The sequence below is a fragment of the Nelumbo nucifera genome, chromosome 4 (assembly GCF_055504915.1).
Source record: "Nelumbo nucifera cultivar China Antique chromosome 4, China Antique-T2T, whole genome shotgun sequence".
NCBI lineage: Eukaryota > Viridiplantae > Streptophyta > Magnoliopsida > Proteales > Nelumbonaceae > Nelumbo > Nelumbo nucifera.
Genome location: NC_142652.1, coordinates 779,026 through 806,490, shown reverse-complemented (window position 1 = coordinate 806,490; position 27,465 = coordinate 779,026). Strand labels below are relative to the sequence as shown.

The following is a 27,465-nucleotide window of genomic DNA, read 5'->3' as shown; positions in this document are numbered from 1 at the left end:
AAAATCTTTGGCCGGTGATGAGCAGGGTTTCATTTAACTTGTACAAGAAAAAAAGTAAGTTAAGCAGATTTCATTTAACTTGTACAAGAAAAAAAAGAAAGTAAAGCAGATTTAATGAATGGAGAATTGGTACAAGAAACATACAAGAATTGCCATAAATACTAGATTGTTAATTAATACTAAGAACTTTGGTGTCAAGGAAGACAACTAAATTTATTGGCCATCAGGCCATACTCCATCATGGATGGTATCCAGAAGGAAAATGCCTGAACCGAAATTGGTATATTACAGTGAATAACAATAATACAGAACACAACATGAACCATGGATTCGAAATCAATTAATAGATAGATGGGTACCTGCTGAAACTACTCAAAAATGGTTCTAGCTATTGAGAAGATAATCAAACAAAAAATATCCTTATTCCTCACAAAAAATATTTCATAAATAATAATGACCAGCCAAAGAGTATGCTGCACACAACAAATAATCTACTGGTACATAGTTAACTTGCCTTTGGGAAAGTCATCTCAGAGTCCCAGCCAATAGTCGGGCCCAAATTTATTTGTTCATGATAGTTGAGAATGGATGATATCTGTTGATGGAGCTTTGGTGATGCATGAAGAATGTGTTTATGCAGCCCTGCCTTTAGTGCAGCATTTGCATAGGAATCATTGTTTACAGAAGCAGATCTTAGGTCAGTTAATAGACCCGGGGAAGCTCCTGGGTACTTATTATACAGGTATGTTGTGATGAGATAATCTAACACTGAATCCCCAAGGAATTCCAACCGCTGTACAAGAGACAAAGTATCATAAGCTAGCAACGAGGGTGTGGTTAAAGCATATTTTCTGGAATTATAGTCTAGCAAGAGAAAACGGGCAGCAGAACAACTTCTACATGTTAATCCTGTCAAGGCTTATCTGGTAATTAACTTTTCTAGGTTAAAAATAAAATTGACCAATTTCTAGTTGGTTGGAAACTGAGTGAACTCATAAATAACTGGATTTACAATGTGTAAGATAGTGGATTTGTATAAGTGCATCAACCTGGCTGACCTGACGCAAACCCAAGTCCGACCAGACCAGTTCAGAACAGTAATTTATTATTTAAACAAGACTATTTGTATAAATAATAGAACATTCTGGAATAATAATAATCTAAGGAGTAAAATTGGTGAAGACAAAATATATGAAGATTCCAGAATATGGAGGTCCAAATACTATAAATAGGGCCCCATACCCATATGGGGACCTATTAACAAAACCCATTAGGGAGGAGTCTCTCTCTCTCTCTCTCTCTCTCTCATGAGTCACCGACCATTCTCACACTGCTATTCTCCTCCAGAGCTTCAGAGTCAGACCACCATCACTACCTTGGAGCCAGTTGGCTTACAAAATGAATTTCTAGCAATACTAGGCTCTATTTGTTGTTTGCATATTCATTGTTCTTAGGCTAGCAAGTAGGGATCCTAAGAATGACAATTAAAATTGTCATCAATTTATTCTTTAGTGCCACAGGGGCACTTTTGTAAATTCTCTTTATTTTTTTTAATGTTTTAGGTCACCCTAGTATAAATAATAAAGCTGGTGCCGCCAGCCTATTCTTTTTTATTCTAAATCCTTTTTTCTCTCCTCTCTCTGTCCTCTGACATTCTAACACTTTCTACTAAGAAAACATGGTATAAGAGCCTTGATTTTGGAATTAGAGATTTGTGTTTCTTCAACCTAGCAAAAACTTTATAGGACTGAGAAATTCGAGGATTTTTTGCATCTTCAAACCATTTGAACCGGCATTGATCCTTTTCTCCTCAATCTCTCTAAACACTATCCTTGCAAAGTCTTCTCCCCCCAAGAAAAACAATCCTAACTTCTTGCTAACCTCCACGTCCTTTTTTACAACTTCCTCTAGATAAATTGACCTCCTAACTTTATGTGTTTCATCAAAGATGAAATCATCCAAATGCTCACCCCCTTGTATTTTGTATGTATTTATACTGTACATATTTGTGTTTGTACTCTTCCCAAAATGAGCCTTCAGAACAACTGCTGCACAGGTCATTCTGTCTTCCACCTTCCACTTCAGAACAACTGCTGCACAGGCCAACCTCCTTAAATCAGCAATCCACAAACTCTTTCCTGTTCGAGCTACTCTTGAAATTATAGAGAACATTAGCACTAGATGTGTTTTGCTGTTGTAAAATCCCGCACCAACCACAACCCTTATTGAAGAAGGCGACCCTCCTCCATCATCAAAATCCACCTTACCACCATCTACAGCACCATCCAGCCTCATCTCAAACCTTAATTCTTTGCATAAAATTTCACCACCCTTCTAAGACATCTACTTTTCATTACATATGCATGTACAAAGAACATGAAAAAGCTATCTTATGCTACATTTCTTCATAGTTTTCAAGGCATCTAGGTGAGGCTAGGCAATAAGTGGGCACCTAGACAATGGGTTTATAAAAAAACAATGAATCCTGGGTACCTAGGGACTTAACCTAGTTTTTGTTCTAGTTCTAAATGTCAAGTTCTTCCTCGTTTATCAGTTTAGGTTTTGAACTCTTTGAGGGTTCAAGACAATATATAACAACATGTGTGTTGATTGAACTCAAACAAATAAGAAAATAATAAAAAGAATTTGTATATACCCACAAAATGAATAGTTTAGTCAAATAATGTCTATTTTGGTATTATAATCTTAGAAATAAAGAATATAAAAATATTTCATAATGCCAAGTACGAAATAGCTAGGCACTTTTTGAGACGATCCTCCATGGGAACCTTGTCGCCTATGTGTTTCCCCGACAATTATGTCGGACTGACTAGGTTATGTCTTCACAAAGAAAATGAGTGCAGAACAACCAACAGAAAGATTATTTGTACTTCATTAACTGATGTACCAAAAAAGTGAATAAAGACACAGAAAATTCTGCAAAACAACCATTTAATTATATCATTATATAACACCAAAATTTAAGTAACCTGTATCTTGTGCATTATGCAAGAACCTAATTATTTCTATTTCAATGAAACCAACAGGAAGGATTATGTTGAAATTGATAGGAAAACCTGGTAGCATCTTGGAATCTCCGGAATCATGTATGATCCATGAGTTAATGCTTCAACTAGCAAGGACGGATCACGAAATGAATACTTCAGCAATGATTCAATATGCCTAATATTGATGTGCATCTTTGGATCTCCTAGAAATGGCTTCTCATGTGGAATGTGGACAAAAGTAACCTCAATACCAAGCCAATCCATAAAAATTAAAGCTGCCACTTCACCACCTGTCTCAAGGTATGCACCAATTAGAGCCTCAACAGCATCAGCAACTACCTTATTCTTCATCCGTCTTTTTCCTCTAAAATAGATCTTTCTCGTATCTGAAAGTAACTCTTCACCAAACTCATGACTTGTAGAATGGTCATTGGGAATAGCCCAGAGTTTAGGATCAAAAAGTTCATTACGGATAAAACCCTGTCATGAAGAATAAAATAAGAAAAAATGGATCATTGTTCATTAAAGTGAAATGCAAAGTATGAAGGCCAAGATTTAAAATAAATCTGAATTATTTCATATAGTAGATTAGAAGGGGTTCAGAAAACAGGAACCATTTCAGTGGAAAATAATAGCACTCTATGACTATATGCCAACATGTGAAACTTGTACATTGTTTATGGAACAAATTTACAAACTTTTACCAAAAGATGAGAAAATGATTATATCATATAAAAAGATAAAATCATGAAAAACTAGAAGAAACAATCCTATAGCTTATAGCATGCTAATTTAGAATCAAATATATACTACTATCTACTTAATTGACATAAACAACTTATGAAGTAGATGGGTTCATAAAAATACAGTTACAAAAGATTAAGAGAAAATGAAAGAAAGATAAGAGAGAGAAGAGAAGAAGAGGAGAAGATAGGTAGTCTCAATAATGATCCGAGTTACTGTTCACGCCCAGAAAATTAGTATTTGAATTAGAATGAAGAAATTGCAAGAGTACCCTTACACTCTCAACGCTCCCCTTCAAGCTGAGCATAGATGTTTATCATGCCCAAATTGCCCAAATTGTTATCAAGTTTTGGCTTGGGAACACTTTTCATGAGACGATTGGCCAGTTGATCTTCATATTGGTTACCATTTTAGCCAAATGGTAAAGATTGGTTATAATCAATCATGCTGATCATACACTTTTTGCTAAGCATGTTGAGATATTTACTAAAACTTTAATGTTTACATGGATGGCAATTGAAATAGGGAATGGTCCTTCCAAAACTCAGTAATTAAATAAGTTCCTAGCCCTTGAATTTGAGATCAAGTATTTTGAGGAACGCAAATATATCTTATGAAGTAAGGTTTCTAGGTTCGGGAAAGGCATATATTTCTCATAGGAAACAAGTCTTAGACTTTCTTCTAATAGAGTGCTTAGGTACTTACTACTTAATGTAGATAGGGTTGTATGTTATGTATTTCTTTTATGCATGATGGATCTTATTGAAAGGGATGAGAGATCCATCCCATGGACGCCCAAAGATTGCGGAATAAGGGGCGAATTTCAAAAAAAAATTTTCTCTCCCTTCAACTGGGAATCATATTCCCTATTTAGAAAATCATATTTTCAAGGATCATTCTTGAACCTTAAACTGAACCAGATCTGAACCAAAAGGAGTAGGAGAGAATTATACCTAATACGGAGAAGTAGAATCTCCCAATGAAGGTGTTCACGCCCAAGGAAGGATCCAAAGACTGCTCCCACTGAAGATGGCGCAGTGCAGGTGGAGCAGAATCAGCAGTGTTCTTCTCCAAGAACTCTGTCCTTCGCAAGAATCAGCAAGATGGTACGTGAGCACAGCTTCCTTTTAATCCTTTCTCAAAGAACTGATGTCAAGATCCAATCTTGACTTCTCCCACAACTGGAGATCGAACTGGCAAAAGGGCAGCAAGAACAGAGAGGCGGCAAAAGGGTATTCGCAGGGAGCAGAATTCTCTTCTTCTTTTCAGCACTAAAGAAAACCCGATAATCTGCCTTTAAAGGCTGCCGCCCCCTTCTTCTTTTATAATCTTAAAGGGCTCAGCTCCTAATCAGATTAGGAGTTGCTAATCCAAATCACATTTGGGTTAGAAGTCCCTTTAAGTGATAAGGGATAATCCTTATCTTATCTGGAGATCAGATCAGTCATCTCCTAATCTAATTAGGAGGTTTCCAGATCTAAATCTTATTCAGATCTTGGACTCTCTAAGTGAATAGGGTCTAAGCCAAATCCTATTAGCTGATCCACTTCAGAATTCGCCCATTTATTAACTAAATAAACAACCCAGTTCGAATTGGGCTTTAGGCCCATTAAGCTTATGTGCTCACTTAACCCTCTTAACTGCTGCCCAGTTGGGCTTCCTTGTATGGCGTGGGACCCAAGCATTGATCTACACATCAGCCACATGGGTTCGGCCCAGCCTTTGTTACAAGGCCTAGCCGAATACACTGTTAAAGACAGTGCACCCCCTGAAACCCATCAAATGGGCTCTACAGGCCCAACACTTACCCTAAGAGGTCCCTGGGCCAAGCCACCTTGTAACACCCAGGGACTGTGGGCAGATGCAAGATTAGCCCATCAGGTATTATCCTCAATGGTCTTACACTTAACCTCTCAGCCCATAATGATCATACACTGCCCGACAAGAGAGGATCTCTCCCTCGGCTGCAAGGAACAGTGTTGCACTCTCCACTCATATGGATCCCAGGAATTAAAACCTTCTTGCAAACATTTTAGAAACCATAATATATATACTTTTATATCTTATATAAAATATATTTTGCAAAACAAATCTCAACGGTTGAAATCGGCTGCCGGCAGTCTTGGTTTCCATCAGTGAGAGTGCATCCCCGATCATTACCTTTGTCTGACAAAGGGGCTGGTCCTGTCACTATGATCACCCACTTAGATGAATTCTCGGACTGTCCCAACATACCCAAGTTTTGACCCCCGCTAAGGATCTCACTGATTGGTACATCAAAGATAGCCCAATCCGACACCTAGTGTAGTATCATAATCGAGTCTAGGGGTCGGGTGTAACTTTCCAGTTTTTGCCCATCAATCTCCAAGGTCCAGGGCAATACTGGAAATCTGGTCCAGTTCAAAGATTCAATTAATCCTACACTGTATGTGCCTAGGGTCTCACCCTGGCAGCTGAGACAGGCCACCCCAACCGATTTGGTGGCACCACAGTGTCAGCCTTGTCAGGATAGGTCTCCCCAGACCGACCCACTGGCTGTGAACATTCTAAACTAACACGAGTCTCATTAAGTGTCCAGTTTAAGGGTATTACACAGAAACATACCAAGGGAACATGAATCAAATATGCACCTTAATTCATTTACAATAAACTCATAAAGTACATCATTCTGATTGAAGCTAAGGGCATACAAAACTGTCTAACACTTATTGTATTATAATAGGCTGTATGTAGGTTGTTTTGTACTTTGCCCACTAATAAGACTAGCTCTTTGAGGGTAGGAGCATTCATTCGATACACCCTCCTAAGCACCTCTTCTTCTTTGTTTCATATGAAACTCTAGAAGGGTGACATGGTATCATAGCAGGTGTTTTAAGATATTTTGAACATTTCAACCAAAGGAAATTAGGGTTTATTCTTGGTTGGAAGAACTCAGGTCGAGTGATTTCTCCTGGGACGTCATCAAGGGCTAGGGTTGATATTAGGAGCTTCCAACTAGGGTTTAGAGTTCTGTTTAGAAGGACAAATAATTGAAGGTATTTTTGAGAAGTTTTTTACACAATTTTCTGGGAATTTGTGAGCACATTTTAGGGGTGAAATATTGAGTTTTCATATTAGCTCGAAACTGAAAATATTCAATGTCAGATTGGGTTGTCCTAGTATTTCTCTTGACTTAGTTAAGTTTGGCCTTGGGATTCTAGATTCCAGATCATTTTTTATAGACCTATTGAATGGTTGCCTGGTTGGTTGAACTCAACATTTAGGGGGTTTAGTAGCACTCATTCTGCCCCAATTTTAGTGCCAGAAAAATCTAGTAGTATACCAGATCTGTTTGTTGCCTCCTCTTGGCACATCTGTAATTGTACATATCTCTTAATCTAATAGAGGCTCTTTGGGGTGGGGATCGACTGTACAATTGACACCCTGAAACTGTTTGCCTTCCTCCTTGTTCGAATCTTCTTGTTGTCATGGTACCAGAGCATCTGATTTGATTCAATACTTGGGGCTCAAAAAGGGTGATTCAAAGGGATTCAGACCTCCATTCAAATACGGTTTGACCTTTTTGAGGGCTATTTTGATCAACCCAAGATAACCTGTTTTCTCCAAGAAAGACACCTACTAAGTCAGATTTTTTGTGATTTCTTCCAATCAGCTTTTATGTTCAGCCTTGTATTCTAAAGTTTGTGTCACCCTAACCCACTTTAGATGTCCCATTTGTAATCTGAAGAGCTATACTCGAAGTAGCAAGGAAGAGAAGAGAACCACAGAACTGAAGAGAATGTCGAACTGTCCTAGCCAGTCGACCAGTCCTTTAATTTATAGATGAATATAGTACAAGGTACAAGAAATTACTGGGATGCCCCTGATTAGTGATGGGACACCCAGATGACTTAAATCATTAAACAGGATTAGGCCCATTAACACAGGCCCAGTTACAAGATAAGTTAAACATAAGAATGGGCTAATAAGAACTCTTATCAGCCGAACATCACTCTAACATTCTAACACCATTTATTGGTTTGAAGACTTACCTCAATTTAGAAGAGTTTTGATCCCTTCTCTAGTTCGGTAGGCCTACGACCTTCCATATTTGGACTGTTAGTCCTAAAACCTAGTTGTTTGGATTACTATCTTCGAGAATCATATTTTCTTTGGTTATTGGATATTTGTTCTGGTGTTTAGACGACTTTCTAATTAGTTTTCCCAAGAGAACTGCTTGTTTTTGTTACTTTTTGAACTCGGACTCAAACCTGTTATTGTTCTGGATTGGAAACCGCTAACCTAGACGGCTGATAAGGTTGATGTCATACCTATGAAGTTTGATGTAACTCACTACAGTATGTGAAAGTTCCATTTTGATTTCTTTGTTAAGGGAAAGGATCTCAAAGGCTATTTGAATGGTGTAGTTACTAAGCAGATGAAGCTGAAGCAAAGGCTTTTAGCAATGGAAACTTAACAATGGAAAATTGGTTTCTTGGATTCAAAATTCCATTGAAACTCATATTGTTGTACCCATGAGAAGACTGGGAACTGCTTTTGATATTTATGCTTATTGAAGAAGGTTTATTACCAGTCTAACATGTCTAGGCAATACCAAATTGAATCTAAAATATTTGCATATTGTCAAAGATATAGGAAAATACAAGAATATTATGCCAGATTTCTAGATTTATGGGCTGAATATGAGCTAGTACACATTGACCCTTTGATCCTCCTGAATGGGTTAAATATATTTAAAAAGACTTTGAGAAATGGAAGGTGAATCAGTTTCTTCTGAGACTTATACCTGAATATGAGATAATCAGGTCTAACATTCTAAGCTGGGGAATCCTTCCAGACTTGGATTCAGTGATTGGGGAACTCCTAAGAGAGGAGACTTGACTTTTGACTGCTATGGGAATTGAAGGGAAATTGATGGATTCTAGGGCTGATACTGCTTTTGTTGCACATGGGAATAAGAAACCAGCTACTAAGGACATCTCAAAAATTCAATTGTTTTGACTGCAAAGGGTTTGGTCACATTGCAAAAGAAAAATATGTGCACTTACTGTAAACAACTTGGTCACATTATTCCTGATTGTCCTATTTGACCAACTAAGGGTGCTCAAAAGAAGAATCAGACGTGTGCATATCAAGTTACTGAGGACCAGACTTCTGACATGACTACTACCAAGAGTGGTTAATATGTTGAAGATGAATCACTATGGATGAAGAAAAGATTCGATAACTGATATCCTCTACTTTTTTTCTACTATTGTCTTGTTTGGTAAGTCCTCTGCCAATTGTTCTTCACCCTCACATGTTTGGATTATTAATTTTGGTGCCACCAACCATATGATCGGAGCCCATCCCAATCACCCAAGTCACCTTACTGAAACCCATGATAAACACATAGTTACTGCTAATGGTGAAAAGCTAAAGCATCATTGGTGGTAATAACCTATCTTTGAAACCTTCACCCACTATGTCCCTCCCTCTTACAAAGACCTTCCTTTTTCCTAATCTTACTACCAGTTTTTTGAGTCAAATAAATAATGTCTGGGATTTATGGCATAAATGATTGGGTTGTCCTAGTTTTGAAAAATTGAAAATTTTGTTTGATTCATGTTTAATTATGAACAATTGTTTGTTGCCTTAGCAAAAGTCGTATTTTACCTTTCTTTCACAAATCTGAATATGCTACTTCACCTTTTAAAATTATACATAGTCATGTTTGGTTTACTTCTGTTGCCTCACGGGTAGGATACAAATATTTTGTACTGTTTATTGATGATTATGCCAGGTATATTTGGATTTACTTCTTGTAGCACAAAGCAGAAGTTTCCGCAACATTCATGCTATCGTACGAGTCCAGTTCAAGGCTAATATCTGTAATCTCCACTTAAACTCAAGGGGAGAATATATTACTTGAGGAGTTATCGCATTCAGTCTCAACATATTTGTCTAGACACTCCTCAATAGATTGGTGTAGCAGAACGTGAGAATGACTTGTCTAGACATCTCCATTTTAGAAGCTCTTTCTTTGTCCTCCTTGACTTTCCGAATCTGCATGTTTTTGGTTCTGTGTTCTTTGTGCATCGTACTTCACATGAACATACTATACTAACTTTTCAGTCTACTATGTGTGTCTGTGTGGTATAGTCCCAACCAAAAGGGCTTCTTGTATTATGATCCTATTGTTCATTGTATCCGGATTTCACAAAATGTTATGTTTCTTGAGCTAGATTTGCTCGATTATTTTCTCCTATTTCTATTTTACAGAAATTTGATTTAGAGAATATTCCTCCCTCATTTGCTGGGAAAGATCTTCTTGTCTTCACTCACAAACAGTTACATACACCAGACTCTATGCCTATACCCCCCTTTGAGCTCGTCTAGCACATCTGCCTTCTGATCTTCCTATAAGTGATATACCTCCCTTAGATGCCTCTATTCCACCTACTGGTTCTTCTATTCCTTTTTGTCATTTTACTTATATTTCTCGGCCTCCTAACCACTATGATTTCTTTTTAAGCCATAGTTCCTTTTCTGTTGTTTTATCTTCTATAGATATTCCTCATTCTTACCAGCAAGCCATTGGGAGTCCTCATTGGAGAGAAGCCATGGATGCCGAGATTAAAGCTCTTCATGAGAATGACACTTAGGATCTTGTACAGCTATAACTGCTCCTTCAGATACTTCCATCGTTGGGAGATGTTGGATTTACACCATCAAGATAAAATCTAACAAATCTCTTGATCAATATAAGGCTCACTTAGTTGCCTAGGGCTATAGTCACAAGTATGATTGATTATGAAGAAACCTTTGCCTCAGCTTCTAAGATCACTATAGTCCGTGTTCTCTTAGCATTGTCCGGTATCCAATCTTGGACCATTCACCAGCTAGATGCTAAGAATGACTTCCTTCATGGTTAGTTGAAGGAGACCGTTTATATGAAGCTTCCTCCCGTTACTGCAGTGACCCTTCCCTGTTGTGTCACTTAAAGAAATCCCTATATGGTTTGAAATAGGCTCCTTATGCTAGATTTGACCGTTTGAGCACTTCTAGGATGTTGTAGTTGTAGCAGGATATAGCCAAAGCTCTTTTGATCACTCCCTGTTGTGTCACTTAATGATATGTTATTAACTGGGAATGATGATGAATGTATTCATGAGTTGAAGTCCTTCATAATTTCATCCACATGAAGGATCTACGACATCTCACATATTCTTAGGATTAGAAGTTCACCATAGTGATTGAGGATATTTTGTTTGTCAGCAAAAATATGCTTATGATCTTGTTATACTTGTTGGCATCACTGATGAGAAATATGTTGATACACCCTTAGAGATAAATGTTAAGTCATCTAAATTTGATGGTCCATTACTTCCAGATGATACCTTGTGTTGCTAGCTTGTGGGGTCTCCTCGCCAGCCTCATATGGCTGTTGTCCATCACATCATTCATTATGTCAGAGGCACGGATTCTCAGGGACAATTTTTCTCCTCCTCTTCCCCTATTTAGTTGAGAGCATATGCTGATGTTGATTGGAAAAGTGTAGCACTATACAAATGTGGCTAGGAAGTTTCAACTTGGGTATGATATATTTATGTATACATAAGGGAATAAAAAAGCCATTGAATATTATACAATGCAGGGTGTAAGTGGTGTGATAAGGCTAAGCGCGATGGTCTCCTTGAAGGGCAGAGAAAGGCTAGGAGTTTTGTGTAATAAAGGTAGACTATGATCTTCTATTGATAGAATTGTGTGTTTGTTATGGTCCACACCCCCTTTTATATGGGGAGATCCCAAGGCCCTGAATGGAAGAAGCCAAAAGGGGTTTGACTCCTATTCGGAAAGGGGATCTTCAATTCGGTGTCGGTTGTCAGGGGGACACTGCTAGGGATTCGCCACGTGTCTCATGAGATCTTTCCATGACAAAGTTTCCTTTCGTTTGAGGATTCTCATAGTACACGTGTGCTACTTCCCTTTGTAGGTCTCCTGTATTGACGCAGCGCGGATGACGTCAGGACTAGTCTGACGTGTCATGTTTAACCCTGCTAGATGTCTTGCTACAAGCGACTTTGGTTGATAGTGCTTTCGTCCATCGCAAGTCCACGATGGCTTCAAGCTCATCATGGGTGTGTGATGGGTTATGGGTTTATCGCAGGTCCGTGACACGTTATAGACTTCGTCGCAGACTCGCGTTGGCCTATGTGTCGTCATGGATGTTTTTGTGGTTCCGGTTTGATACCTTCACACCAATCACAGTGGTGGTGAACAACATGTACTTGCATAGGGTCATGCAGTTTCTCATGAAATTGGATCCATAGTTTGAAATGATTTGAGCTTGTATTCTGAATTTGGGTGATATAAGTGATGTGGATGCAATTAGTGTTTTAAAAGCGCAAGGTGAAAAAAAGGCACAGGGGTCAATTTGCACCTGAGGCGCAAGGCGAAGCGCGTGCCTTTTTGAAGCAAGGCACAAAAATAAAAAAAAAAATGTTAAAAATAAAGTCATAAAAATAAAAAAAAAAATGCAAAAAAACAAAATATTAATAAAAATACAAACTTAAAATTTTAAAATAAATGTTTTAAAAAACCTATTATGTAAAATTAAAATACATAAGCATAACATGTAAAGAATATTCAAATGTGAATTTAAAAATAAAATCAAACATATAAAACATTTTCAAGCATGTAAAACCCACAATCTCTTTTTTTCCTGAATTGCATTACTTAAAGTAGCTAAAGTGATGTAAAACATATTACATTCCTGATTCTATGAGCCGCCTTTGTGCCACACACCTCAAGGCAAGCCCAAACAAGTCCATGTTAGGGTAATAAGGTCTTAAATTCTTAGTTCTCATACAAAAATAATGGTTTTATAATTTTAGTTACTCTTGAAGAAGATATTTTAGTAGGATGAATAAATGAACAACATTTACCAAATAGAGGGTTCTTGGAGCTTCAATGAGCGAGCGAAGCAAGCGAACGCCTGGGCTGACGCGCAAAAAAAAAAAAAAGCAAAAAGCACAGAATTTTAAAAAGGTGCACGTCTGGGTTGAGGCGCATCAAGCGCACCAGGCGTGTGCCTTTTGAAAGGGCTGCACCTAGGACCTGGGTGAGGTGCCTACCCTAAAATGGGTCACACCTGTGCGCCTAGACACGCCTTTCAAATCATTGGATGCAACATTTGAAGAGTTACTAAGCAAGGAAACAAGGATGTAAATGTAAGCAATACTTGAAGTTATGAAGGAACCTAGTGTGGCGTTTTAGCACAAATCAACTTTTCGGTCTTTTTATACCTCTATCACATATCAACTTTTGGGTTTTCCAATAGCAAAATCTATGTGGGATTATTTGGAAAAGTGTATCAATAGACAAATGTGGCCAGGAAGTTTCAATTTGAACATGAAATACTTATGTACACTCAAGGGATAAAAAAGCCACTGACTATTATGCAGGGCAAAGCAGCAAGTGATAGTAGGTTCTCATGTAGAATGTCACGAATGCAAGGAATATGGTGATATTACATCCCACTACAAGAAACAGAACTTCTGTTTCCACTGTAAGAACCAGGGACATGTAGTGAATGAATGTAGATTTAAGTAATCTCAAGGAAAGAAGAGTTATAAAGCATATAACCCCACTACTGATGAGAGACCAGCTATGTTACATCTTCTTGGTGTACAACCTCTTCAAGGCAATCCTCTTAGGCTTCCAGTGGCCTTTCTAAACAATAGGTCCAAACACCGATCGTCTCTTTAGTTCTTTTGTTAGTCCTCTTTTGGTCATTGATTCTGGAGCATCAAATCACATACTTGTGTTTTACCAAGTTCAACCTATATTCCTTATTCTAGTAATAATCAAATATTCACTGCCAATGGTAATAAGCCTCAAATCCTTGGCACTGATAATTTGATCCTTTCTGCTTCACCTTTTGGTTCATTGTCTTTAAATAAAGCAATGGCTAAGCTCACCACTAATCTGATTTCAGTCAGGCAGCTTGTTATATGATGTTTATTTCCCATGTAATGTTTGTTTGATTCAGGACTATCTCAATGGGAAAGTAATAGGGAGGGGTTGTAAGGTTAGATGTCTCTTTGCATTGGAATTGATCATGATCTTACACCATCTAATTATCTTTTTGTTTCTTTTGGGGCTTCCCATGATACTTTTTTGGCAGCTTTGGCACCGCCATCTAGGCCATCCTCATAATGATAAATTAACTATAGTCCTTCATTCTGGACTTCTCATGATAAATTAACCAATGCATTTCTTCATGACAATCTAAAGGAAACTGTTTACAAGAAACGAACACCTAGTTACTATAGTAATAACACTTGGTATTATGGAAGTTGGTTATCATCACAGTGACTATGATTCATCTCTCTTCTCAACATGTTGCTTGTTTGTGTAGATGGCATCCTTATCACAAGTGATGATCTTGAAGAAATCCGACAACTCAAATTGTTTCTCAAATGTTCTTTCAAGATGAAGGATCATGGTACTATGAATTATTTTCAAGGTTTGGGGGTGCAGTCATCTCCAAGAGGCCATTTTGTGAATAAAAAAGCTACAGTACAAACTCCAAGCAGTTTGATACTCCTATAGAAATCAATGTAGAATTGTCTTGTGATGAAGGAGAACTACCACAAGATCCTATTCTGTATCAATGATTGGTTGGGAGTCTTATTTATCTCATTATGGCCCACCTAGACATAGCTCATGTTGTTTAAGTGGTTAGTCAATTTGTATATGCTCCAGTTACCAGCTGCTCGAAGCAGCAGCAATTCAAATGCACACAACAAACTAAAGAAATCAAGCATAAGTTGACTGAAGATATCTTCAATTATTGTAACAATCATACCAACAAGTTTTGTTGCTAATCAATTATCCATTAGAAGGGGAAACATGTTTTGTTGCCCTTGTCTGTCTCAATTTGCCATCTTTTCATTGTTTCTACTAGTTTAGTTGATTTTTCAAATTGGAAACAACCAAAACACATAACAGAAGGATACACATCATATCTTTAAGACCAACCAATCCTTATATTGTTTATCATCAACATGGAGGATAGATTAAAAACCAAATAATCATGGATAATGGAATGAGATTTTTTCTTTCAGCATGTCATTCTATATAAGAACAGTGAACGCATGATTCCTAATTCAAGCAATCACAATCATGAGTAGTTTTTTATATCAATATTTAGCCTGTAATAGCAGCCCTAAAGATGATACGATCAACAATATGTCGTGGAGCAAAGTAGTAAGATAATGTGGTACCGTGAGTTTGTGGTCACATCCAAGCTTGCAAAGAGTAGCATTGGAAACCATTCTGTCTTTTTTAGCACTAAGAAGGCCCTCATGGTCATGGTTGTTAATTTTGAAGAGCTGTTGACTGACTGCATACTTAAGAAATGAATCTCCAAGGGTCTCTAGGGACTCCAAAGAGAACTGCTCTTCACATTTCTTTGTGGTAATTGCTTCCAAAATCTATCATGCATAGAAACATCAAACACAACAGAAGCAAAAGGTTGGTGCATTCAATAAAGAGATCAATTCAACCAATCAAATTTATAGCTATTCTTGAACTTGGTTATTGAAAATAAATAAAGGGTTGACTAAACAAACACACGAAAAAAAAAACAATAACATAGACTTACAATATTTTGATCATCAACTTGAAAATATTTTTATTAATAGAAAACACAAAAATCAATGATCACGTATCATTCCAAGCGACAAAAAATGTCTTAAAGGGGGATGGAAAGAAAAGAAAAAGAAAGACAACAACCAAAACGAGGAAGACCAAACAAATCAAGACAATATAGAAAAGAAATAAAACAAATCCCCTCTATAATAATTAATAGAATTTGATCCTCAAAACTCCATTCCCAACTAAATGTGGTGTTCACTTAACATGAAAAGGATCTAGCTCACTAACAAAATGGTCAGTCTCCAAGGAAATTAGGACACTTGCGCATCCAATAAAAAAAATAGTAATCCCAAATCAAAAGCATGCCAAGGGATCAACTATTGAGAATAGACCTGTTCACAAGCTGGGCCAGGCTTTGCCTCTTTATTAACAGAAAATGTCCAGGCCCAAGCCAAGCCCAGCTCAACCATCAGGCCTATATCTTGAACTTGAGCCCAGCCCTTATATAAAAAGCTTGAAGCTAGGGCCCAAGCCCAAAGCCTGGTCTGGATGTAATAATTCCTACCTACATTGTAACTTAACAAACTAATATTAAATATTATTACTATATATTTTTAATGGGCTGGGCTTTGAGCCCATGCCCATAGGCCTAAAACTTTGTCCAAGCCCGATAAAGAATAATGATGACCAGGTCCACTGGAGAATAACCTGAAACACTAGGCAAGAAGGACAACCCCTTCCTCACTATCACTCCCTTTTCCAAGCCTAAGAGACCTTAGGGAGTGAGGATACTCAAGGAGAAGTCACTAAAGTAAACTCATAATAAGTACCGAAATGTGTTTATCCTGATATTAAATACTGTTGACAGATGTATTGTATGTACTGTACACAGGTTTAGTGCCCGCAGGGGTATTTTTGTAATTTTGTAGACCTCTTGTGTTGTACGGCCAGTATAGTATAAATACAAATGCTTCACTCGCATGAAGCAGTTCTTTTGAGGCCTTAAGTCTGCAGCCTCTTCTCTTCTCCTTCTTCTTCCTTTCTTCTTCTTCTTCTTCTGCTAAACATGGTATCAGAGCGGAACCGACCAGGCCTGGAAAACAACCAGCTGAGGTCTCTCTCCACTGCTGCGTAGAAGCTATAGTCCTAATGCTCGAAGACAAGGAAGAGGAAGCATTCTCTAGTGCTGCGGTTAGTCTCCACTGCCGAGTAGGGTTCTGCTACAAGAAAGCTGACTGTTCAACTTCCTAGCGCAGAAAAGGGTTCTGCTACAAGTTTTTTCTTCTTTATCCTCCAGCCCAGGTGCTGGTGACTGGAGTTGCTCGGCTAAGAAGACTGTAGAAAACCATCCCAGATGTACGAAGAAGGGTTCTGGCCTGCAGAGAAGATTGAGTCCATGAGTGTACTGCCTATTCACAATTCGGGTGACCTAGGTACTGAACTGAAGTTTCTCTGTTTATGGTTCTCTTCTTGCACTATTTCGATGGACTGTTAATGTCCTAAAATCTGAGTAGGGACTGTTCGGCTGTTTTTTTTTCCCTCCTCCGATTGTGTGTTGCTCTATTCAGCTCTCTAAGGGACTGTTGATGAACCCTAAACCCTAAGTGATTGTTCGGATGCCCTGGAAAGTGGATATCAGCCGATTAGTTGTGGTGAACCACCACTTGTATTGCTGTTCCTACTGAGAGAGCTTCATGAAAGTTGTAAAACTGTAGGTCATTCAGACCTGGTTACACTGTAAGTGCAGTGTTCATATATTGTTGTGTGGACTCCTACAAAGTGTAGGTCATACAAACTAGTACTGCAGCTGTAGTGTTTGTGCTTGGTTCTCTGTGAAACCGAAAATCAGCAAGTGCCTAGTTGTGGACAGTAGCAGCTCTGTAAGGAAGTGTGCCTTTGGTTTTGTGTACTTCTAAACCTAGAATCATGAATAGTGAAGATTCAGCTACATCCGGAATCTCCACAATGCTGAATGGAATGAGTGGGAGCAGTGACCTATCCTTCCCTATGGCTGTTGTTCCTCTTGATGGGTTAAATTACCTAGAGTGGTCAAGAGGGATCAAGTTATACATAACTGCAAGGGGAAAAATAGGCTACATAAATGGAAGAATCAAAGAACCACCTTCTGGAAATGCAGAACATGATAAATGGGATCAGGAGAATAGTATGGTTATGTCATGGCTTTTGATCTCCATGCAACCGCAAATAAAGAAGTTCATGTGGGCTGAAACTGCAAATGAGATCTGGGAACAGGCAAAATCCACATATTCTGAACTTCGACACTATGCCAAGATTTATCAACTGGAAGCAGCCTCATCTACTTGTCAACAAGGGGAGAGAAATTTATCAGTTTATTACTCTGACTTGACCACTGTTTGGAAGGAGTTGGACCATTACCAGAATATTGATTGGAAGTGTGATGAAGATGCAAAATTGTATAAGAAACTTGTCTCACAGCAAAGAATGTTTGCTTTTTTACATGGTCTCAATCCTATCTATGAATCCATCAGAGTACAAATTCTAAGTTCTAAGGATCTTCCTTCAATTCAGGAGGTCTATGCTCTTGTCCAGTCTGAAGAGAGCAGGAGAAACTTGATGAACAACACCGAAGGGGATGCAATTGTGTTGGCGGCAAAGGGGGGTACCTCTACTAGTGGTGGACCTTCTTCCAAGAGAGGGGATCTCCAGAAGAAAGCAGAAGATAAGGAAAAATTGTGGTGCACTAATTGTCAGAAGCCCCGACACACTAAAGATACTTTTCGGGATCTCCATGGGAAACCAAAGTGGGCTCAAGATCTACCTAAGAAGCAAGGCTCAGATGTAATTAGAAGGCCCGGGCAACAAGGTACCAAGAAACACCACATGGCCAACATGGTTACTCGGGAGAATCAGCCCTCCACTTCTACTGTGACTCAAACACCACATGGCCAACATAGCTACTCTGGATCTGACCCAAGGGAGGATATTGTAAACTCCTTCCGTGACCATTTGGAGCTTTATGGTAGAGCAATTCGCCAGGTGGATGCTCCTCCCACCACCTCTTTTGCATCCACATCAGGTAATCCTGCCACAGCTTTCCATGTTGCTTCTCACAACCTTGACTCTCCATGGATCATTGATTCTGGAGCGTCAAAACACATGAATGGTATGTCCTCTTACTTTCAAACTTATCACCCTCTTTTTGGAAGAGATAAAGTGAGACTAGCTGATGGATCATACACTTCCATAGCTGGTCAAGGAACTCTCTCTCTCTTCCCCTTGGCCTTACTCTTTCTGATGTTCTTCATGTTCCAAAATTCCCTATGAATTTGTTCTCAGTCAGTAGTGTTACAAATTCCTTAAACTGTTCTGTGACTTTTTTCCCTTCCTATTGTGTGATTCAGGATCTGGCCTCGGGGAGGACGATTGGTAGGGGACGTATGGTTGATGGACTCTACATGCTGGAGAATACGGCTAGCCTTGATGTTACAGAGTCTATGAGACAGTTCAGAAAGAGTAAAATATATTTGTGGCATTGTCATCTGGGTCATTTGTCCTTTGAGTCCTTGAAAGTTGTTTTCCCAGAACTGTGTAAGTCAGTGTCTGTTTCTAATTTTTCTTGTCAAATGTGTCAGTTACGCAAGCATTGTAGAACTCAATTTCCTCAAAGAAATAGTAAATCTGAGTTTCCTTTTCACATTGTGCATTCTGATGTGTAGGGCCCTGTTACTTTACCTTTTGAGAGTGGCTACAAATACTTCATTACCTTCATTGACGATTATTCCAGATACACTTGGGTATATCCAATGCGAACCCGTGAGAAAGTACCAAAAATTATCCAAGATTTTCAGCGGATGGTCTTCACCCAATTTCAGACCGAGATTCAAATATTTCAGTCATACAATGCAAAAGAGTTTTTTCATAGTGACCTCACAGAGTTCTTTGCTTCACATGGCTCACTTCATCGAAGCTCTTGTGCCCGCACGCCACAACAAAATGGTGTGGCTGAACGGAAGAACCGACACCTCCTTGAAGTGGCACGGGGTCTACTACTCCACATGAATGTTCCCCAACGATTTTGGCTTGAGGCTGTCCTTTGTTCTACATATCTCATTAACCGAATGCCCTCTTGTTGGTTAGAGTACAAAGCCCCACATCAGCTTCTCTTTCCTAAGGCCCCTCTTCTTTCTATCCCTCGTGTTTTTGGTTGTCGGTGCTTTGTCCAAAACCTATCTCCCACCCGAGGGAAATTGGACTCTCGTGCTATCCCGTGCATATTTCTTGGCTACTCATTCTCTCAGAAAGGGTATCGTTGCTTTGATCCTGTTTCTCGGAGATTCTATGTCTCCATGGATGTTACCTTCTTTGAAGATGAGCCCTTCTTTCCTGTTTCTCCTCAGGGGGGAGTGTAGACATGAGGAGAAACTGGTTCAGCTTCCTCCTCTTCCTAATCCTTCTCCTCCTTCCCCTTCTCCTTTTGATCCTCCACCTTTCCGTGTTTTTTCTCGTCATCGTAAAGGCCAACCAGGTTCAAGAGCTATGGAGAATCCAGAAGTTGTACCTCAAGTGCCATCAAATTCCTCGGGGGAAGATCATACTCACTCAGATAACTTGACTCCCAATGATGGTCCTGACCTCCCTGTTGCTAATGATCTTGACCTTCCTATTGCCCACAGGAAAGGTGTTAGGTCGTGCACCACTAAACACCCCATTTCCAACTTTGTTTCCTATGAGAACATCTCACCTTCATTTCGTGCCTTCCTTACCTCAATTGACAGTATCCCTATTCCCAAGAATGTAGCAGAAGCTCTCTCAGTACCAGAATGGACAAATGCCATGAAGGAAGAAATTGATGCTCTTCACAAGAATGGCACGTGGAAACTTGTTGATCTCCCTAAGGGAAAGGATCCAGTTGGATGTAAATGGATGTTCACTGTTAAGCATGGGGTTGATGGAACCGTGGAGAGGTATAAAGCTCGTTTAGTGGCAAATGGTTTTACTAAGTATATGGAGTTGATTATGTACAAACCTTTGCCCTTGTTGCCAAAATGAACTCTATTAGAGTACTTTTCTCTCTTGCTGTCAATCTGAATTGGGATCTACATCAGCTCGACATCAAGAATGCCTTCTTGAATGGTGACCTTGAAGAGGAAGTTTATATGGTTCAACCCCCCAGTTTTCTGGCTCAAGGAAATGAACAGAAAGTGTGCAAGTTAAAGAAGTCTTTATATGGGTTGAAGCAATCACAAAGAGCTTGGTTCAACAGATTTCATACTGCAGTTCAGCAGAGGGGATACAAGCAATGCCAGTCAGACCACACACTGCTTGTAAAAAGGGGAGAAGGTAAAATGGCTACCCTAATAGTATATGTGGATGACATAATTGTTACTGGTGACTGGAAGGATGAAATTCAAAGTTTGAAGGGCTTCCTTGCCACTCAGTTCGAAGTGAAAGATCTAGGACCTGCCAAATACTTCCTTGGAATTGAGGTTGCCCAATCAAAAAAGGGTATCTTCATCTCCCAAAGGAAATATGTCCTAGACTTGCTTAAGGACACTAGAAAGATTGGGGTTAAGCCAGTTGGCTCTCCCATTGACCCCAACCATAAGTTAAGTGACAGCCAAGGTGAACCTCTTAAGGATGTGAAGCAATTTCAGAGGCTTGTAGGGAGATTGGTGTACCTCTCTATGACTCGTCCAGACATAGCATATGTTGTTGGTGTCCTCAACCAGTTCATGCATGCACCTAGGTCCACTCATCTTGAAGCAGCGAAGAGAATACTGCAGTATCTTAAGAAGTTCCCGGGTGCTGGCTTATTATTCCAGAAACATGGACATTTGAGAGTTGAAATTTACACAGATGCGGATTGGGCTAGATCTCAAAGTGATAGAAGGTCTACTAGTGGTTACTGCACCTTTGTAGGAGGGAACCTTGTTACATGGAGGAGTAAGAAGCAAACCGTGGTGGCTAGATCCAGTGCTGAAGCTGAGTACCGTGCAATGGCACACGGAGTAGCCGAAGGTATGTGGATAAAGAATCTATTGGGAGAGTTGGGTTTTCCAGTGGACAAACCCATGACTCTACTCTGTGACAACAAGGCAGCTATAAGTATCATTGCTAACCCGGTACTACATGATAGAACAAAGCACATTGAAGTTGACAAGCACTTTATCAGAGAGAAAATCATCACAGGCGAAGTATGCACTCCATACATCAGCTCTGAAGACCAACTAGCAGACATCTTTACAAAAGGGCTAAACCATTCCAGACACCAAGATCTCTGTGACAAGTTGGGCATGATTGATATCTATGCCCCAACTTGAGGGGGAGTGTTGACAGATGTATTGTATATACTGTACACAGGTTTAGTGCCCGTAGGGGTATTTTTGTAATTTTGTAGACCTCTTGTGTTGTACGGCCAATATAGTATAAATACAAATGCTTCACTCGCATGAAGCAGTTCTTTTGAGGCCTTGAGTCTGCAACCTCTTCTCTTCTCCTTCTTCTTCTTCCTTCCTTTCTTCTTCTTCTTCTTCTTCTGCTCAACAAATACCATAGACATGTTATTGAAAAATGCATACATGATCATCATTTTGGCGATAGAAAACTAAAACTTAAGGCTTTTTATTGGCTACCTAGAAAATACATGCCTCATTGCCAACACACCAACAAGAATGTATACTTAATTTTCTATGACTACATTTAAGCTACAGATAGAAAATACCTTATCAAGTGGAATAATAACATTTTGCATGTAGTGATCCAATTGCAACTTCTTCAAGTTGAGAGCAAGAAGCATAGATTCAATCCTATGCATGATAGATGGAACCAAAGAGAAAGAATGAAGAATATCAATTGGAAGGGGTGACAAAATGATCACACAAAGTTCAGAAGGCAGTTCAACGGTAGCACCACTAGGCTCTGCACAAAAGAAACAAACAATATGAGGATTCAAAGAAAAGGATAATTTCCCTTACTATAATAAAAGAAGAAATTAAGGTAAGAAATAAAGTGTCTAAATACTAAAACAACAAATATATTTGACACACACTCAAGGTCCACATTAAAGAACTAATGGCCAGGTTGTACCTTAGCCCTAAGCCGAAAGCCTTATAGATGTTTCTATCATTCTATGTTAATGAAAAGAACCAGAGTTGGTCATCTCACATTTTTACTTTTTTCTTTTCAATAGTTAACTAAACTACAATGAAAAGATAAATGTATAAAACATAGGAGTTCATAGATTTCTTTAGAATTACACCTTCGAACATCAAATGAAATGTAACCCATCATCTCTTTGAAACAAGGGGAACTTCTGATTCTATTAATGCTTCAAAGAATTTTATCTTCTCCATGTTCCCATATCCTTTCTTTTTGAAAGCTAAGGAATTACTAAACTAATCACTTCTTGTTTTTACTCTTTAGTTTTTTATTGTTGCACATAAGACAATGTCCATGCTTGCGACAGGACCAAAGAACAGTGACTGGAGAATTGCAAAGGCAGAAAAAGAAGTGTTGACAAATAGGAAAGTTATTGGAGAGATTGGAGTTTTTGTACAGGTGTTCAATGGGAAGATTCATCAACTCAGATCCTGATTCAGTTGATGTCAATAGATGGGTAAGCATCAAATGGGTTTTTTCACAGGTAAGACCATTTCTTGATAAGTTTTAAGAAAAAGGGAGATGTAGAAAAGGTGATAACACACAGCTACGATTAGATAAATGGTTGCAAGCGGTAGGACAAATTAAAAACACAGAAAAGTTGCTTCATTTGGACCAATGTGTACGGGATGCTGTTGCACACATGGAGCTCTGACATTTAGATTGAATGGAAATTCTTGGAAGAAATTCAGAAGATTTGGCTTCCACAACAAATGATGGCATCATATCCAGTTCACAAGAATATTGGTTAAACCAGAAGATGCTAAATTCATTCAATTGAGCATCAATCTATTATATGCAAGTTAGTTACTAGAGATAAGAAAAGTTGTAGAGGGGGTCGATCCAACATTTGCTTGATGGTTTCTCAAGTAGATTGCAAATAGAAGATGGAGGTCCAAGGGGTAGAGAGAAGGGGAGGTTTGGAGTGGAAAGGAAGATGAATAGTCAGGTGAGGAGAAGAACAGGCAAGAGGAGGATGAAGTCAAAAGGACAGGGAGGGTAAGGCATAAGGGAAAAAACAACATTTTAGAGGGTAATGAAGGAGGAAGGTTCGAGTAGTGGGCTGATTACAGATGATGGGGACAAGGGGTGCAAAAGCAAATTACATATGAGACTAAGCAATGTTAGGAACAGGCTTTAAAAGAAAATGTTTGGGCTAGGCCAAGTAAAGTGGGGGTTGGCTATATGAATCCTGTTTCACTAATCCATTATATATAAACTCACATCCACTGTTAAACTATTAGTGCTTAATACATTTCTTACAACTTCTACCCATGTCCTTTTTGGTCTACCCCTCGCTCTTCTAGCCCCTTTCACTTGTAACAAATCAACTCTTCCAACTAGGTTGTTGGTGGTCTTCTATGCACATGACCAAACCATCTTAGTCTACTCCTAGGTTTCTATGAATGGCTTCATTCCTGATCCTATCCATTCCAGTTTTTCACTCATACATCTTAGCATTCACATTTCTACCACACATTTTCTGAACATGTTGTTTCTTGACTGCCCAACACTCTATTCCATAAAACATAGCTGGCCTCACAATTGTTTTATAAAATTTTCCTTTTAATCTAAGTGATATTCTCTTATCACACAAAAGTCCAGATTCACCCCTCCATTTTGCCCAACTTGCTCCAATTTTTTGGACGACATGCCCCTCAATTTCTCCCTTGTTCCGAATTATTGAACCAAGGCACCGGAAATGGTCATATTGAGTTATCTCATTGGGAGTGTTTTACAAAATTCTGTCAAAGGTCTTATCAGAAAGACTAAAAATGGTGTTACCCTCGATCATCTCTCCTTTCCAAGGTGCTTTTGTAGAAGGAAGGCAGATTGTAAATCAAATCTTGGTGGCTAATGAATGCGTTGTGGAAAGAAGAAAGGGTAGAGAAAAGGGGTTGGTTTGTAAAGTAGATCTAGAAAAAACCTATGACCTAGTTAATTGGGAAGTCCTAAGAATATTAGAAATACCCGGATTTGGAGCTAGATGGAGATCTTGGATTAAAGGATGTTTAATTTCAGCTCATTACTCAATCCTAATCAGTGGTACAGAAAAGGACTTCTTGTCAGCTAGGAGAGGAATTAGGTAGCGTGACCCTCTATTCCCATTCTTGTTTACCCTAGTGGCAGAAGTGTTAAGCAGAATGGTGGCAAAATCTGATGCTCAAGGCCTTATTAGAGGTTGGAAGGTAGGTAGAAATCGGGAGATTGTTACCCATCTCCAATTTGTAGATGACACTATCTCTTTTTATGAAGGAAACAATGAGGAAGTGGTGGAAAATTCGAGGGTGCTGCTGAATAATTTTGTGGGAGTGACAGGGCTGAGGATAAATTGGACCAAAAGTGGAATTGTAGGGGTCAATTTGGAGGAAGGAGAACTAATAAGATTTGCAGAGATCTTGGGGTGCGAAACCAGAAGCTGGCCTATCAGTTACCTAGGTCTACCCTTAGGAGAAAATCCCAGGTCAGTTGGGTTCTGGAAACCAGTTTTAGAAAGGTTTGATAGGAAGTTAGCCCTTTGGAAGAGAAATTATATTTCTTTGGGTGAAAGAATAACCTTGATTAGAGCCACTCTAGCAAACCTCCCCACCTATTTCCATTCAACCTTTAGAATCCCTTCCGGGGTAGCAAGGTGCTTAGAGAAGTATATGAGAGATTTCCTTTGGATGGAAATGGTTGGGATGCAAAAGTTTCCCTTCACAGTTCTTCAGCTTCTCCTTGGAAAGCAATTCATGAAATCTACCCTACTTTCCTCAATTCCATCTGGTTCGATGTGGGACAAGGTAATAAAATTCTGTTTTGGGAAGATCTGTGGGTAGGGGAAACCCCACTTAAAGACCAATTTCCAGATCTCTTTGCGCTATCTAACCTCAAGGGGGAAGCTATATCCATGTTGGGAACATCGTGCCCAAATGGTGTGAACTGGAATTTGGGCTTTAGAAGGGGACTAAAGGAAAATGAGTGTGAGTCTTTAATCCGATTGCTGGACCTCGTAGGGCAAATCCATTTGGACCCTTCGCTGGAAGACTCTAGAATATGGGTAGGCTCTCCAAACGGCCTCTTTTATTGCTCCTCTTTCTTCAAAGTACTTGCTTCCCCCATCCTCCTAGGTGGGGATTTCCCTGTGAAAGAAATTTGACGCAAGCCTATTCCCCCGAAGATCCTAGCCTTCTGCTGGGAAATTTTCCTTGGTAAGGTAAACACTTGCGATATGCTGCAGAAAAGAATGTCATACATTTGCCTTTCTCCTCATGTGTGCTCGTTGTGTAAGGAAAGTGGTGAGACCCTTTCTCACTTAATGATATCATGTTCTTTTGTGACTCGAATTTGGGAATTCTTTTGTACTCTCTTTGGCTGCAGGTGGGTTCCCCCTCAAGATGTGGTAGGACTCTTCAACCATGAATTCTTGAGACAACAAAAGAAAAGAGGGATGGTAATGTGGAAAGCAACAAAGGCAGCAATTTGCTGGGTAATATGGGAAGAGAGGAACAACAGAATTTCTTGGAAAAAAGTAGAACAATAGAGGAAGTGATTGATAGTATCAAGGTGAAAGTAGCCCATTGGGTAAAACCTTTGGATAGCTTTCAAGTCTTCTCAGTCACAGACATTCTAAGAACATTGTCTGAAGTAGCACACTCTTCGAGAGTAAGAGATAAAGTAAGGCTGGAGCGGAAACCACCAGAAGTCAATAAAGTAAAACTGAATTTTGACGGGAGCTCCCTTGGAAATCCAGGCATCTCAGGAATAGGAGGAGTATTAAGAAATTCTGAAAGGAGGATATTGGGTATGTTCTCAGGACCGATTGGCACTGGAAACTCACTAAAGGCTGAACTATTGGCATTACTACAAGGGTTAAAGCTAGCCAAACAGCTAGGACACAAACATGTTGAAGTGGAAGGGGATTTAAAAGTAGTAATTTCATGGGCAACAAACATGTGAATCGTGAAGTGGAGAAGATTGCAAAGGAGGTTGAGGCTGAATTTAAATGGGTCCGAAGAAGTGCAAATGGGTTAGCTGACGGTTTAGCAAAACAGGGGACATTGAGACAGCAATTATTTTGGATTGCACTATAATGAGGGATAGAATAGTGTGATTAAGGGGGATCAATAGTCCCATCACCAAGTTATATATACTGTTTACAATCTGAATTTTAATAAAATACATGTTTACTGATAAAAAAAATTACATGTAATATACTCTATTTTATTCCTACTTATTTTAAAACCTCTTGTTTCTAGGGAATTTGCCCATAAGCTTAATTTTGCATTTAATCCTTCATCAGTTTCATAAATTAAAAATATGCCATCCGCAGACAACATGCACCATGGACCTTCTTCTTCCTAAATATGTTAAGTCTCTTCCACCGGTGTTCTAACATTGGTTGTTCCCCCTCATACTTATTAGGACTAAATACCTATTTTGACCCCCTTTCTTTTCCAAAACCCAACATAATAGTATATGATCTTTCTACGAACTCTACCATAAGCCTTTTCTAGGTTAATGAACACCAAATTAGGACCTTTCTTCTTCTCTTTGAACCTTTCTATCAATCGTCTCAAAAAAAAATAGCTTCCAAGAGTGTAATCCCTCGATTGCTCTTATTGAAAGTATTCTCTTTAATCTACCCACTTTTTACTAGTCACTTTTAAAGATTCCAGCTGGGGTGGCAAACTCAATTGAAAAAATGTAGAGATATTTTCTTTGGAATTTAAAAGCATTAGAGAAAAAGTATCAACTATGAAGTGGGGTTAGGTTTGCAAATCAAAAGAAAAAAAGATGGAAGCTTAGGTTTAGGATGGTGAGGGTGATTAATAAAGCTTTATTGGGGAAATGGCTTTGGAGGTTTGGGGAGGAGAGGGAGGCTTTGTGGCAATTGGCAAAAGGTGGTTGCTTGTAAATATAGGGTAGTAAGTTTTGGGTGGGACTCAAG

General features: G+C 39.0%; 1 protein-coding gene across 10 annotated transcripts in view; it reads right to left on the bottom strand.

Annotated features, from left to right (window-relative positions):
* Positions 1-27,465, bottom strand: part of DCL2 (dicer-like 2) — a 110,643-nt gene that overhangs the window by 10,262 nt on the left and 72,916 nt on the right. For 7 of the 10 annotated variants that reach the window (XM_088886609.1, XM_088886605.1, XM_088886610.1 and 4 more), the window contains 4 exons: positions 22,099-22,295; positions 15,023-15,232; positions 3,078-3,488; positions 515-793 (listed from right to left, as the gene is read on the bottom strand). In XM_088886609.1, coding sequence (XP_088742735.1) covers positions 515-793; positions 3,078-3,488; positions 15,023-15,232; positions 22,099-22,295 — 1,097 coding nt within the window. The remainder of the gene's footprint in view (positions 1-514; positions 794-3,077; positions 3,489-15,022; positions 15,233-22,098; positions 22,296-27,465) is intronic. The other 3 variants (XM_088886607.1, XM_088886608.1, XM_088886606.1) reach the window with 2 other exon arrangements.